This window comes from Papaver somniferum, chromosome 9, assembly GCF_003573695.1.
Source record: "Papaver somniferum cultivar HN1 chromosome 9, ASM357369v1, whole genome shotgun sequence".
Classification (NCBI taxonomy): domain Eukaryota; kingdom Viridiplantae; phylum Streptophyta; class Magnoliopsida; order Ranunculales; family Papaveraceae; genus Papaver; species Papaver somniferum.
In genome coordinates, this window is record NC_039366.1 from 79,077,944 (window position 1) to 79,092,975 (window position 15,032).

A 15,032-nucleotide genomic window follows, 5' to 3' on the forward strand; every position below is an offset into this window, starting at 1 on the left:
GGTGGTGGTAATCGGTGGTGGGTGGTGGTGACAATCAGAGGTGGTGGTGGTGGTAATCGGCGATGGTGGGAGGTGGTGGTGGGAGGAGGTGGTGGTTATATATATAGGTGGTTATTGGGCTGGTTTTAAATTAGATTAGGTTAAGGATAAGTTAATCATTTCAATATTTTAGGACACCCTTTATAACTATAGGGAAGGTGGCCTAATAAAACCATGGTCCCCTCAAAAATCGTTCTTAATAAAGGCACCCCATAACTTAAGTGTCGTTTCATCCATCCATCCATCCATCCGTTTCTGTCGAAGAGTTACAAAAGCCCTAACCTAGCAATCGTAACTATAAACAAAAGAGTTTTGATATTCTTCCAACTTAAAGTCCCAACCCCTCTCTCGGTTTGTAATCTTTTGTCTTCCGCCTGCACATATTTGAAGAAATCTTCAACTTTTGCTAAGGTTACATCTCTTTTCTTTAGACTAGGGTTTCTACTTTTGCTTGATGTCTATATCTATCAACTGTTAATAATCTTTGAAATAGTAATGAGCTGTCTTCGTTTTAACATTAAAATATCTGTATATTTCTTAGAAAGGTTTGATTTTCGTTGATTATTCTTGAATTTGTTTGTGTGCAGGTTTGAGTTGTTGAAAACTGTGGGATTTTTGTTTTATTCCCAATCATGGCAGTTCGTAAGTTTTTGCCTAATCTATTGTCCATATCATATTTTGGTTGATTACGTAGATAGTGTTATTGTTGTACTATGATATGATTTTATTTTTCAGTTGTTTGTTATACTAATTTTTATTAAATTGGTTTAGGTCTTCAATTTGAGAACAACTGTGAAGTTGGGGTGTTTTCTAAGTTGACAAATAAGTATTGTTTGGTCGCAATAGGAGGATCAGAGAACTTCTACAGGTCCATATGATACCCTAGCTTGTCTTTTTTCATTGTTTATTTTTGTGAAAGAGCGATGCTTTGTATTATTTATTTGCTTTATCAGTTTTTCTAATTTTGTAGTACATTCGAGTCCGAGTTAGCTGATGTTATCCCTGTGGTGAAAACCTCTATAGGAGGTACAAGGATTATTGGGCGTCTATGTGCAGGTAAGTACTGTTGAAGTTCGAAACTCTATTTAGCTTTTTTCTTTCTCTTTATAGTGTATATTTTGATTCTGTTTACTACTTTGTGTAGGAAACAAGAATGGTCTTCTAGTGCCACACACTACTACTGACCAAGGTAAGTGAGGAGTGATACCATTATCTGAAATAGGAATTGCTTATTAAAGTTCTCGGTGAATGCCACTGTCGTCTGTAAATATGCTGACATTTGCTTTATGATGTAGTAAAGGTTTGCCAGTATGAGGCTGACCAGTTTCCAACTTTGTTTCAAGTTGTTACTTCCACTTAGATGCTTTAGTTATTGGACCAATACGTGTTGGATTACAACCATGAGGTGTCTATGTGTATTATTTTTAATAACTGAGAAGCAAAAACACATAGTACTCTCTCAGTCATGGATAACTTTTCTTAGGAGATGGAGAGAGAAATTTCTCACTATCTCATTGTTGTTTGATACATCAATTCCTGGTTTTACTTGACTTGTTAGCATGATAACTGAGAAGAGGAAACACATAAATACTTTCTTACTCATGGATAACTTTTCTTAGAGAGATAGAGAGAGAAATTTCTCACAATCTCATTGTTGTTTGCTACATCAATTTCCTGGTTTTACTTGGACTTGTTAGCATGACATGCATTTTGCCTTTATCTTTCATGTTTAGGACGTGAAGCATCCTCCTAGATAGCTTTTAGTGATTCTGGTGTTACAGACTGCAGATGATATAAAAATTAGGAAGCACCATAGCTGCATTATCTTTGCTTTTTTGACAAGCGTAATTACTATTAGGGTAGTTGGATTTATTTTGTTTGTGTACTTGTGAAGATCGTTTAACTTTTACGTTCTTAACCGTTTTGTTCTACTTTTTCGTTTTCATTTAGAGCTTCAACATTTGCGGAACAGTATACCGGATGAAGTTATTGTTCAGCGTATTGACGAAAGACTGTCTGCGTTGGGGAATTGCATTGCTTGTAACGATCATGTTGCTCTTACTCATACTGATCTCGACAGGGTAAGTGATATACTTTTTTTTTGTGAGGGTACTTGTTAAGTTATACTATGAGACACTTTTGTATATATAAAATAGGTGTCAGAAATTAGTTTAGAAAATTACATGTGACCTTGTTTATGCGTTTCTTTAATCAGGACACGGAGGAGATTATTGCGGATGTCCTTGGTGTTGAAGTGTTCAGGCAGACAATAGCTGGAAACATTCTCGTTGGCAGTTACTGTACCTTCTCTAACAAAGGTGGATTGGTAAGGGATATCATATAATCTTCTGCGTAATGGATTGTAAGATAAGTCTTTTCCTGTATTGACATTGTTTTCCCTGTATTAAACAGGTTCATCCACATACATCCGTTGAAGACTTGGATGAACTTTCAACTCTTCTTCAAGTCCCTCTGGTGGCTGGTACTGTCAATAGAGGTAGCGAAGTCATTGGTGCTGGTATGATAGTCAATGACTGGGCTGCATTTTGTGGTTCAGACACCACAGCTACTGAGCTATCTGTCATCGAAAGTGTGTTTAAATTGAGAGAGGCTCAACCTAGCTCCATTCATGATGAGATGAGGAAATCTTTGATTGACAGCTTTGTTTGACCTTTTAAAAGTGCAAGTCCTTGGATAGGACTTATGCCCGTTAAGTTAACGTCTTTTGCTTTCTTGTTCTTTCGAGAAAGAAATGGAAACCTTCTGATAGTGTAGTTCCTACTTTGTACAATGTGGAAAGTACTTTATTAAAATCCGTTAGGATTATGTTGACAGGCCAATTCGGTATCAGTGAACCGTTTTTGTTTAGTTTTTGAATCTTATATAAAAAAGTGTAATGTATGTCCTGGTTCCCCCCACTTAGCTATATAACAAGAAGCACAAATGCATAATGTCTTGTATAGGTTTCGGTACCCATTAACAGCCATGCAATTGAGCATCTATCTTGACTCCCAACAAAGATCTCAGAGCCAGTTCCGACTGCTCCTTGGACATTACTTGAATGTGGCTTATTCTTCCCAACTGTTGAACTACTCTCTACGGATATTTTTCAAGTTTCGTAATAAGGCGGTGCCGGAGAGAAAAATTTCTGGTCTAAAGATAAACAAAAATGCCCCCAACGTTTCCCACCTTTTCTTTGCAGATGATTGCTTTCTCTTCACAAAAGCCGACTTAGGGGAAGCTAAAAACCTTCTAGATATCTTATCCACGTTTGGAGAAATTACGGGTCAAATGATAAACCTTCAAAAATTCGGAATATACTTCAGCCACAGGATTCATCCGAAACATGGGAAAATCATCGCTAAAATTCTAGTCCCTTTGTTGACAAAAAATGATAGATACTTAGGAACGCCACTTTTTTTTGATAAAAAAAAGAAAGAAAATTTTTGAACCCCTTTTACAAAAATATTATGCTACTTTGCAAGGTTGGAAATCAAAATTACTCTCTCAAGCTGGAAGAACGGTGCTGATAAAATCCGTTCTACTAGGTTAATTCAACTTACCAGATGCAGATCCTTGATCTTCCTAAGGAAACTCTAGACCAAATGGACAGATCCAAAGAGACTTCTGGTGGAATAAAGATAAGCCCAAAAAAAGAGGAGGTTATTTTAAAGCTTGGGTCAGCATCTGCAAACCAATCTCACAAGGAGGTCTTGGAATTAAAAACCCACATCAATTCAACATTGCCCTCCTAACGAAGCTGGCCAGCAGGCTTATCTCAGAACATGATCAACTTTGGGCTCGATTATTGAAAGCCAAGTATTTTCCTAATAACCACCCTTTAGAAGCTTCTAGAACATCAAACTTATCTTGGATTTGGACAAGCATCCAAAAAGGTCTAAACCTTATTAAAGGTAACTTCGTTTGGCAAGTCAAAAATGGTGCGTCGGTAAAAATTTGGGAAGATAAATGGGTTCCTACTAAAAACACTCTTCAAAAACCAGTGGTTTCTACAGAGCCTGTTCCACAAAGGGTAAGTGAACTGATTACACAAGAAGAAAGCTGAGATCAAGATAAACTCGATAATCTCTTCACTCCTGATATAAAAGAAAAAGTTCTAGCAATCTCCCCAAACAGTCAAGAACAAGATAAGGTTAGATGGCAGCACCACTCCTCTGGAATTTTCTCAGCGAAAAATGTCTATAATTTCCTTATAAACCAAGATCAAGAAAACAACAACTCTGATGAATTTCCTTGGCAAAAGATCTGGAAAATTAATGTGATTCCGATGATCAAATTATTTATCTGGAAGTTAGCTCACAAAGCGATCCCAACAAATGCAAGACTAGGAGCACATAACAAAGATTTCAATACAGATTGCCCAATGTGTAACGCCCAAGTCCAAGAAACAGAGCAACACCTAATAAGATCTTGCCCATTTGCTAGAGCTGTTTGGTTTGGTCTCTCTCTAGAAGGAGTCAACTCAAGAATTAATACAGATTCAATAGCAACCTGGATTAAAGAGTGGATTACGGAACCAGTTTTCTCAAACTACTCAGATAAGATTGCAACAATCTCCTGGTTTATATGGAAGTATAGATGCTCAGTAGTTTTTGATAAAATAGTTCCAAACCCAAATATTCTTATAGAGCAAATAAAAAAAATTCATACAACAATATCCTCAAGAGAATATTCAGAAGAGCAAAAGGGTTCAGCAAGGTACGGTCTTTAAGGAAAAATGGTCTAACTTAACATCAGACTGGATACTGTTCATAGATGCGGCTTTCAAAAAGGAAAACTCCACCATGGGATATGCTTTCATCCTATACTCAGTAGACAACGAAACTTTTATGCACATTGCAGCTGGATCAGATAGGGCTTCTTCGGCCTTCCATGCAGAATCAAAAGCTTTATTAAAGGCTTCTTCTTGGCTGAGTGAGAATATTTTATCTAGTGTCACCTTAGTTACATATTGCAAAATGTTAGCTGAAACCATCAAAAAGGATTGCACGATCCCAGACTGGAGTGCAGAAAACACCATAAAGGCGACTCAAACAATTCTGCAAAAACTCCCTCAAGCTCAGGTGCAGTATATTAATAGAAGATATAACTCAGCAGCGGACAACATTGCAAAGGAAGCTCGTGTAAAGCATCTTCGGCACTTCTCAACAAAAATTCACATAAAGATATCTCAATCTAGTGTGATGTCCAGTATATTTGAAAAAAAAGATATTGTAAATCTTATGTACTTTATTGCTTGATTAATATATTTCTTTTTCCATAAAAAAAAAGGTTTCGTAATCAAATATATTTTTGAACCATTTCAGACTGGTCCTAGAGTCTGGAGAGATGAATTTTATGGTGGTGAGGGGCTTGTGGTTAATCGGCATGTTTTCATAGTTTAGTTGAGACTTAGTGTGTATTTCTCTTTGTGGCAATGGTGTTGATAGAAACTTTAGGCTGTGGTTGTTTGACAGTCCGAGGAAAGGCAGATGCCAGGCATCAAAGAAGTGGCTTGTGGATGATTTGCAGATGATTTATAAGGAAATTACAGGAATAATTTTTGTTGTTGGTTTCGTAATTTTTGATTATGTTTTTGTTTTTATGCTTTTCTGTAACGTGGATAAGAGCAAAATTCCATGTTTCTGCCACATTAGGTTCCCCATGTCAGATCAAATCAAACTGTTATTGGATTGGTTTATTTTAGAACAAAACCTAAAATAACATAATTGGCATGATAAAATACAACAAGGAAAAAAGAAAATGTTATTGAAGCTAGCGGCAGTTTATCATTTCCGTTGCATGTTTTAATATTGGGCAAATTAAGAAAGTAACCAGCTTCCAAACCCCTATTTAATAAACCGGCCAGTTTTTTTAGGCGTTATATAAAGTGGCCTTTCTGTTATTTTTGACACCGGGGTCCACCAAATTGGTCAAAGGTGTTGATTAAGTCGGTTGTTCATGCTAAAATGTCCATCATATCCTTACAAAACCGTAAAGGTAAAAGAACCAACCAAACGTTGCTTCTTCTTCGTTAACACGATCTGCTCTTGCCTTTACCACCAAAAAACAATTAGCTTACCGGTGAGAAAAAAATCTTCAAGGATAACAGTACTTAAGGTTGTTGTTCGATTAGTTTAAAAGGTTAGTCTCTTCTTTTCTCTTTTATATAGTTCTTAACTGTTCATATCTGAAATTGTTGCGTTGAAATTTTTTCAAAACTTTTTGTGAAAATTAGGGTTTGTTCTTCAACAAAAATGGATTTTTTTCTTGCAAAATCTAAACCGATGTCAATTTGGTTGATAGACTTACTATCAACACATCCCGTTTTACAAACCCATTTAAAAGAAATTGAAAACATTAAGTACCAAATACTTTTCCTTGATTTGGGCAATTTTTCTTTGTGAACAGAACTTATTGGAACTGATTTATGATGTTTGACGAAGGGAATCGAGATGGTTTCTGATTCGAATGTGCTAAGGAAATATTGGTACGAAACAGTAGAAGAATGGGTTGTTTTTGGATTGGAAATGTTAGGTTTTGAGTTTTGTTACAGAACAATGGGATTTGAAGTTTGAGAAATCGGTGAAGGAATTGGGTTATTGCGGCTGAATTACAGTGAAGATTGATGAATTTTTTCAGTGATTTATTTGAGAACGACGTTTCAGTTTTTTTTTTGGGGTTTGATTTTGTTAACTTGGCATCATAACAGAGATTGTATTTGTTCTTCATGTCGATTTTGTATTGAATTTTGGGGGAACTAATTAGAGATTATCAGTTGATAAATCAATTTATTTTCGTATGGGTTAATTTTTGTTATTTGGTTGACTAGGGTTCTTGAAGTTGATTATTGGGGTTCAATTTGGGGAAGAACATGTTACAGTGGAAGATGAACAGGTTTTGGTATTGTGTAACTAGGTCCGACCTAGTGAGTTGAGAGGGGTATAAATGTCATTTTCTAAGTAAGATAACAAAATGTAGGCAGTGAACTACCGTTACCTGTTTTTTTGGAAAAAAACGGGATGGAAATGTCAAACTCGGCCAGTTTGTATAATGATTTGAATAAACGGTCGCTTTCTTAAATATACTTGAAAAAGTTGGTCACTTTATTAAGAAGCCCTTTAATATTTCTTGTTCAACTTTGTCTGTAAGAACCTCGTGACAGATTGCTCTCAATCAATCGACATGTACACGGGATGGGATTCATTTGACAGAAACTTCTGCAGATCAACGGTGATCTAACATTTCCACCCATGCGCATGAAGAATAATCAACGGTTAGGTAGGACTTGAAAAGGTGTGAGTCACCGAAACGAAACGGACCGATTATGTTGGGACGAGTTTGGAGGAAACACCGGTTGGCACTACACTACGGGTTTTTAGGACAGCCCCTGAAGAAACAAGTCTATAGAGACTAGAGAGAGAAGAGAGAAGGAATAGAAAAAGCGGAAGAGAAAGAAAAAGAGATGACGAAATCTGGAGCAGAAAAAAAAAGGGTTCGAAGATCAGCTGCCCTTCAGAATGGTGGTAGTCGAGATCCTAACAATGATACACCACCTAGGGTTTGTTCTCTATTTCTCTATACCCCATTTTAGGGTTTATGACTTTTCTTACTTTGAGATCTTCTTTTCTTCATGTAATTTTTTACTGTTTTAAAACATATGATTTTTCTCTCTAACAGGAAAGGAATTGATTAGTATGTGATTGTTGGAACCACTGTTAGGATTTTCTCTGAATTATAGGTTTCTTCTTGCCTGATGAAAATGGAGGGTCTTTACGGTAGTTAACTGAATTAGATTTTTTTATTTGATGTGTTGGTTTGATTCTATTTATAATATGTGAATTCAAAAAATTGGGATTAGTTATCAACTAATTTTGTTTTATATGTGATGTTTTGAACTAGGTTTTAGAATCTTTGATTTTGGAAAAACAAGGAAAAAAATAAGAATGATGGTCCTTCAGGGGAAAATAGGCTTTTAGAGCCAACTTACTTGATGAAAAGTTAATCTTTCGTCACTGTGGAGTATACAATTGAAGTTTCCCACATCTTTGATCTGGGTAGTGGAAGTTGTAATGCTTGGTTTTGGTTTCTCAATTCTATGACTTTTTAAGTATGGCACATGAGATTGTGGTTGTATGTTGATGATAGCAAGCTTTAGAAACCACTGGTTCACGCTAGTCAGATAAACATAATTCTTTCTTTGAAATTGCTCATTGTTTCCAGTAAACATCATGTGTAGGTACCTTCTTATCTGTCGTGTATTTTAGTCTGTGCGTAGTTTTCTGTCATTTTTTTGTGTTTTTTAGTTTGTATAACATGACTCCTGTCACCGCTTGGCTTTTTTTTACCACGCAACCCCTTCTTCCGCTTCTTTTATTTGCTTATTCACTATTTTGCTCTGCAATAACCGCTTTCATAGTAGTTAAGAGCAAAAAAAAAAAAAATTTGTTTTGAAAAGTTTAATAAATCTATCTTCTAGAACAAGAAGTTTCTATGAACCTATCCAACCTGTCTCGAGAATATTGTACATTCGCTCCACTATAGTGTAACTATATTAACCCTTTTACTTCTTTTTGTAGAAGCAAGTTAAAGAGAAGGATTTGTTTCAACTATTTTCCGAGAAAGTAAGGGATCATAAGGAATTAGAGTCTAGATGGGGTGTTTTACAAGAAACAAGGGTGGAGTATTTTAGAGGAAAGGATTTTGTTAGCTTTTTGGGTAAACATCCGGAGGTTAAGGAAGTACTAGAATCAGATAAAAGTTTAGGTCCTGAAGATATTGCAAATGTTTTACTAGGAAGGAGCCTTTTAGTCCGATGTGATCGGGTGGTAAAAACTGTTCGACCTGGGAAGAAAAAGCTGTCTACTTGGCCAGCACACTTGGAGATCCATCCTGTAAGTTTATCACTACTCTTGTTTTCTAGGCTGTTTGCATATTGACTCTCTCATTGTTTAGCATATTGGTCTCAGTGATCTGTAATTGTGTGTACTGGATCGTTACTATCTAATTGCAGTTGTCAGTTGAATCGCATCATACCTGTGTCATAAATCATGTCTATGTAGTCTAGGAGTAGGCATTCACTTGTGCAACACATTTTCAGCAATTTTGAACTGTACAGTTTAGATATTTGTTGTTTAATATAGCATGCTCATTGATTATTTTGTCTTGTTTTTCAAAGATGAACTAAAGCATATAAGATATAAGTATAACTGAGTCGGTTCTTATTTGTGATGCAGGATCAACACTTTTCTGATAATGATGCCTTTTTTGCTTGGACCTTTGTTAAACGGCGTCCGTTGTGGCAGACAATTCTCTCGTTTGTTTGGCCTGTAGTGACTCTAGCAATTTGCTTGTTTCCTGTATTTCCTCATCAGTGCAAGCTGCTAGTATTGTATACCTGTGCTGGGCTTCTTTTACTTATATTTAGTGTTCTTTCAGGTAAGCTGACTTTTTTTGTTGTTGTTTACTTGTATTGCCTTTGTTGATGAAGATATCTTTCAAATCTAGAAACACACTAATCTACACTTGTTTTCAGTTTAACAGAACACAGCATGGGATAGTTATCCCTAATAAGCACATCCAGTAGCTTCAACTATATCAGTTGTTGACAATTTAATTTATAATCTGCAGTGAGAGGTCTGATCTTTGGAACTGTATGGATCTTGCTGGGAAGGCGTCTTTGGATTTTCCCAAATATACTTGCGGAGGAGACTACACTGTCAGAGTTGTTCCAGTTTTGGCCCAAGAAAGATGAGGAAGAGCGGCCCAAATGGACATCAAGGCTCTTTTATGCAGCCGTGGCTGCCGTGTTCATCTTGGTGCTTAGGCACCATGCACCCGATGAAGCTGCTAGAGCCAGGTCAGCTGCACATCTTTTGTCTTGATACTATTTCTTACCTTCATTATTTCTTGATCAATTTTTAAGTCTTTTCTTCAATTTCTGCAGGTACCAGAGGAGGGTCTCAAATATTATTGATGATGTCCTCGAATGGTCTCCAAAATTGGCTTTGTCTGGTTTCATGGATCAGGACAGTGTGGTTAATGCAACAGAAACTCACTCACCTGCCCCAGAAGAACACGTAGCTCAACCCAAAGAAGAACACGAGGTTGAAGAAGAGGAATCTGGTGATAGTCATCATAAGCAGTAATCACCAATATATATGAGAATTAAATGATACACTATTAAAACACACAATGTTACAGTGTCTTTTTCCTTTTTCCTTCATATTTTCCTTATTATTTCTTTCTTCTTCTTCTTCTTTTTTTACTTGATCAGGTATAGAATTGTGTAATTGAGCTTAGAGTTGATTGGAGCTCAAATATTCATTCGCTCCGTCTTAATAAAGCAATCCAATCTGTAGTCCCTTTACTATTGCCAGCGTGATTTCTGCCATCACTCAGGTACTGGAATACCATACCAGTATATGTGACCATTGTTTCTTTGAAATCTCTCAAAACTACATATCCCAAGTTTGTAGGGAAACAATGTCGGGGTGTGATTTCTCTTTCATAAGGCACCTTAGTTCATCCAATTTCTTATATATTTCCTTGCTCTTTTGATGATCTTCCCCACTAGCAAAAAACCTGTGAACCTTATTATCAACCTCGATCCAGCTACAGCCTGCGTCCTTTTTCATCTTCCTGTTATTCATCAGTGTTCTTACCCTTGCAGCATCACTGAACATTCCTCCTCCAGCATACATATTTGAAATAAGAATATATGAACCTGCATCATCTGGAACCAGATCAAGCAAATGTTTTGAAGCAAGGGTACTTATGTTTACATCCCCGTGTAGATTACTTGTATTGATCAGTGTTCTCCATAACAAAGGTGATTCCGAAAATGCACTCTGCTTAATGAACTCCATAGCTTTTGACAAGCTACCTGATCTACCTAAAAGATCAACCATGCACGCGTAATGCTCAATTGCTGGTTTGATCTTAAATTTTGATTCCATGTTCCAGAATAAGTGAATCCCAACATCAAATAAACCTGAATGGCTGCAAGCTTGAAGAACTGACAGTACTGTTATCTCATCAGGTATAAATCTTCTTCTTCTCATTTCCTCGAAAAGCAATAAAACTTCCTCTCCCTGTCCATGCAGAGCACAACCAGAAATCAATGAATTCCATGAAACCAAGTCATGGCACACCATTGTGTAAAACATTCTACGAGAGTCTTCAACTTCACCACATTTTGCATACATTGAAACTAGTGCATTTCCCACAATAATCTCATTCTCAAGTCCTACTTTAATGGAATAACCATGTAAAGCCATACCTTTGACTAGAGACGCTTGTTCAGCAGACAAACCAATGAGCCGTGAAAAAGTAACAAAGTCCGGTTCTACTCCAGAGAGCCTTGCTTGGTGAAATAAAAACATATACTCGTCTGTTTCCCCCTCACCTTCATCTATCTTCATATAACCAGCTAGAATAGCATTGAAACTGGCAGTATTTGGAACAGCAAGACTGCTGAAAACTAGTTTTGCATAACTAAGATTACCACATTTTGCATACAGATCAATTAGAGCAGTTCCTATAAAAAGATCTGAAAAGTAACCAAGCTTTGTCACGAACCCATGAATCTGAATTCCCAGTTTCAAATCCCTACACTCTGAACAACCATCAATAAAAGTAGCGAGGCAGTTTGTGTCAAAGCAAATACCCAAGTGAAGCATCTCGAGAAATCCACTAATGGACTTTTCTCCCTCATTGTTCTTCACATACACTGATAAAAGTGCAGTCCAAGTAACTAAATTTCTCTTGGTCATACTAAAAAACATCTTCTCTGCTTCCTCCACCAACCCGTATTTCCCATACAGCGTAACCAATGCATTTCCAACAGAAATTTCATTCACCACACCATGTTTAACAGCGAGTCCATGTAATTGCCTTCCTTCTCTTGCACCAATCTTCCCACCGGAAGAACTTAAAACACTGGTGAACGTATAGTCACTTGGTTCCAAACCATAATTTAGTAAATCACAAAACAACTGAAATGATTTTTGTCCATCTCCTTCCTTCCCATACCCTAAAATCATAGAATTCAAACACTGAATATCTTTGTCATCCAAATTCCTAAAAACATTTTCTGCACTAGCCAAAGATCCACTTCTCAAATACATTGACAACAGTGAAGTACCAACAACAAGATTTTCCTCAAACCCACTTTTGATGACTAAACTATGAACTTGTTCTCCTACTATTTGATCTCTAGCAGACTCACATGCCTGTAAAATCACGGTGCACGTGTGCCCACTGAAATCTTCTCCTAATCTATGCATATTGCAAGCAATTGTAAACACAGCTTCAGCGTCATTATTGTTTTGAGAATACCCATTCATCAAAGAAGTCCAAGTGATTGTGTTTCTTATTGTCATTTCATCGAAAACCTTTTGTGCGTCATTCAATTTGTTAAACTTAGAGTAGAGATTTATAAGATTATTTCCTTGAAAGGTTTCATTATGAGAGCCTAGTTTGATAAGAAATGCATGAATTGACAAACCCAACTTGTAATCTCTAGACCCAATTGAGAGTTGAAGGAGCTGAGGCCAGTCATCGTGCAGAACAAAAGACGCGGCAACTGACAGCTTTATCTTCGGACATGTTAAGTTTCTTGAGGTGATGAATGTACGAGATGACAAGAAATTGTTAGGAGGAGTTGTCGTTGGCCTTAGATATGGGAAATGATGCTGAGATTTTGATTGGCATGAGGGAAAGACAGAGGAAGAAAGGATAGACATGGAATCATTTAAAATGTTGGAAAATACTAGCACTAGTTAGCAGATATTCGGAGGAGAAGCGTGAAAATGAAGAGCAAATGCAAATGAATCTGCTTTGCTTAAAAAAAAAATGGCCTCTCTCTGTTCGAAAAATAATAATATCAGAGCCAGGGTTCGATCCTGGGACCTGTGGGTTATGGGCCCACCACGCTTCCGCTGCGCCACTGATATTTGTCGATTACTTCCGGCAGTACAAGGATGGTACTACTCTACCTTAACCGGAGCAGTATTTTCTTTGGTAGGTTAAAGGAGAGTCTCCCAAAAGTTTTATTTCTCTGTGAACACCACGAAACAAAAAATAGACATTGCTATCATCCATATTTCAACTTTTAAACTAAGAAATTGTTAAAAAGAGAAAAAAAACCAAGTAAATTTTTCAAGCGCCTTTCAAAGAGTACTTGGTGAAGATATTTTGTGTTTTTTCAAGCGCCTGAAGAATTGTATTGTTAATAACGATGCTAGTAGTGGTTTTGGTAGCTTTATTTTTTATACATTAGGTATTGCTATTCAAAGAGGTGTTGGAGCCCAGTTTGTTGCTAGGTTATCAACTAAAGGCTTTGTATAAATTCTGTTTATCAATTTATATAATAATATACCATAAATGGCTAAGAAGAAGTCTCTCCTTAGGTGAGATTTTGAGAGTAAATTTAAGTTGGAATTGAAAAATATATATAATCTAGTGTACCGATTTACCTCGAACATTGAGAGCCTATGTTTATGCAATGTCCTTCTTCAATGCTAAATAATAAAAACGAGGATATTTAGGATCGTTTTAATGTCTTAATATTCGTTATTATCGTTTTTTAAATAGAATCTTTTTCTTTCTAAAGGTTATTTTTTTATGTCGTCGATCACCACTACTCGTAAAATATTTTACCTTCATATCCCTCATTCACAAAATTGACATAACTACTTCCCATCTCACTTCAGACCTATCAGCCTTTGTAACACCACCTATTAATGTGGAACAATTAGGAAGAAGGCAATACGGAGATTGCTGGTGATGAGAAAGGAAGAATTGGGATGAGTTGTAGACGATATTTTAAGAGATCAAGGAAAAGATAAAAGAGATAAAGAGAATCGTATTAGACGATAATATTATTGATTGATAATAATAATATTGTTTGTCTAGACAAGAAGGCTTAGCCTTCATATAGGCTAGCATGACCGACTAAAAAGAAAAGAACCTAAACTAGGAAAGTAAAAGGACTTGCAAAGCAAGTAAACTAAATTAGACGCAAGGGATCAACAATGATTGTTGATACAGACCAATTGGATCAACTGGGACAGTTGATACATTAAAAACAGGTAGATGTCCTACATCAGCCCCCCCTTCTTGAAAGAAACTCTCCCTCGAGTTAACTAATAAAAAGAATTCGATGCTCTCCATAAATTGCTTTAGGTCTATAGTTGTCATCACAGAATATAAGTTCTTTTCCTCCATGAAAGTTGAGAATTCCACGTTTAACGGATTACCACGATCAAACACGAAACTCATAGCTCTAGAGATCATAAACCGAAGTATCCAAGAAATGTATCTCAAAGCGTCATAAGAGTTGTTCTTAAATTTCCCACGATCAAAGACAAAAGTCACGTCACTAGTGTTGGTATTGAAAACCATGCCTGCAACGACTTCCATGAATATAACATATGTGTCTTCCAATTTCTGAGCTACACCTTCGAAAACGCATTCAACAATACGGACGTCAACTTTTCCATTGATTTCAGCATAAAGTTGGGTAAACTCTTGATCTCCACCACCATGCACATCTTCTAATCTGTGGGGAACACGTGACTGGTAAGTCGTACACCAATGAAAACCATACATACCTCTCCAATCCTCTAGTTTGATCTTAATAAAATGATAAGCTTCAAGACTTCTTACTATAAGCCTTTATTTATCTTCCAACAATAATATTAAAAGTCGAACCAATCCAAGTGCAACACTTTGGAATAGCTCCTTGACTGCATTATCTACATTTCTGTTTTAGCAAGGAGTCAACCAACCGAGTCTTCTATCTTTAACATAACTTCTGGCATCAACTGTGTTATCTAGTAGTGTTCCAAACAACAATGATGATGATGCGGTAGGAGGAGAAAAGAATGTGGTATTAATGAAGTCATTAAACCTTTCCCCGTCTGTATTACTAATGACTGGTGCAAGCCCACTTAAACTGTATCCACCCAAAAGGAATATTGCAGCAAATA

The 15,032-nt window shown here is 36.6% G+C and overlaps 3 protein-coding genes across 3 annotated transcripts; 2 read left to right on the forward strand and 1 right to left on the reverse strand.

Moving 5' to 3' along the window:
• The first annotated feature begins 281 nt into the window (after nucleotides 1–281).
• On the forward strand, nucleotides 282–2,963 carry LOC113307564 (eukaryotic translation initiation factor 6-2-like). The gene is made up of 8 exons (XM_026555999.1): nucleotides 282–450; nucleotides 627–681; nucleotides 811–907; nucleotides 1,010–1,095; nucleotides 1,184–1,228; nucleotides 1,990–2,120; nucleotides 2,255–2,365; nucleotides 2,452–2,963. Exons 2-8 carry the CDS (start codon nucleotides 672–674, stop codon nucleotides 2,707–2,709), a joined length of 738 nt encoding a protein of 245 aa, XP_026411784.1. The 5' UTR covers nucleotides 282–450; nucleotides 627–671; the 3' UTR covers nucleotides 2,710–2,963.
• A 4,478-nt stretch (nucleotides 2,964–7,441) lies between these two features.
• Nucleotides 7,442–10,403, forward strand: LOC113310649. The gene is made up of 5 exons (XM_026559386.1): nucleotides 7,442–7,600; nucleotides 8,619–8,933; nucleotides 9,276–9,477; nucleotides 9,670–9,898; nucleotides 9,986–10,403. The coding sequence occupies exons 1-5, from the start codon at nucleotides 7,505–7,507 to the stop codon at nucleotides 10,185–10,187; spliced, it is 1,044 nt and encodes a 347-aa protein (XP_026415171.1). The 5' UTR covers nucleotides 7,442–7,504; the 3' UTR covers nucleotides 10,188–10,403.
• A 23-nt stretch (nucleotides 10,404–10,426) lies between these two features.
• Nucleotides 10,427–12,895, reverse strand: LOC113310648 (pentatricopeptide repeat-containing protein At2g33680-like). The gene has a single exon (XM_026559385.1). The coding sequence runs from the start codon at nucleotides 12,783–12,785 to the stop codon at nucleotides 10,497–10,499; it is 2,289 nt and encodes a 762-aa protein (XP_026415170.1). The 5' UTR covers nucleotides 12,786–12,895; the 3' UTR covers nucleotides 10,427–10,496.
• Nucleotides 12,896–15,032: the final 2,137 nt, after the last annotated feature.

Excerpts from the sequence above, each read along its gene's own strand:
- LOC113307564 (XM_026555999.1), top strand. Across the intron at positions 908-1,009 it reads GGATCAGAGAACTTCTACAG|TACATTCGAGTCCGAGTTAG; the intron begins GTCCATATGATA and ends CTAATTTTGTAG. Across the intron at positions 1,096-1,183 it reads TATTGGGCGTCTATGTGCAG|GAAACAAGAATGGTCTTCTA; the intron begins GTAAGTACTGTT and ends TACTTTGTGTAG.
- LOC113310649 (XM_026559386.1), top strand. The coding sequence starts at position 7,505 with ATGACGAAATCTGGAGCAGAAAAAAAAAGGGTTCGAAGATCAGCTGCC. Across the intron at positions 8,934-9,275 it reads CACACTTGGAGATCCATCCT|GATCAACACTTTTCTGATAA; the intron begins GTAAGTTTATCA and ends TTTGTGATGCAG. Across the intron at positions 9,899-9,985 it reads GATGAAGCTGCTAGAGCCAG|GTACCAGAGGAGGGTCTCAA; the intron begins GTCAGCTGCACA and ends CAATTTCTGCAG.
- LOC113310648 (XM_026559385.1), bottom strand. The coding sequence starts at position 12,785 with ATGTCTATCCTTTCTTCCTCTGTCTTTCCCTCATGCCAATCAAAATCT.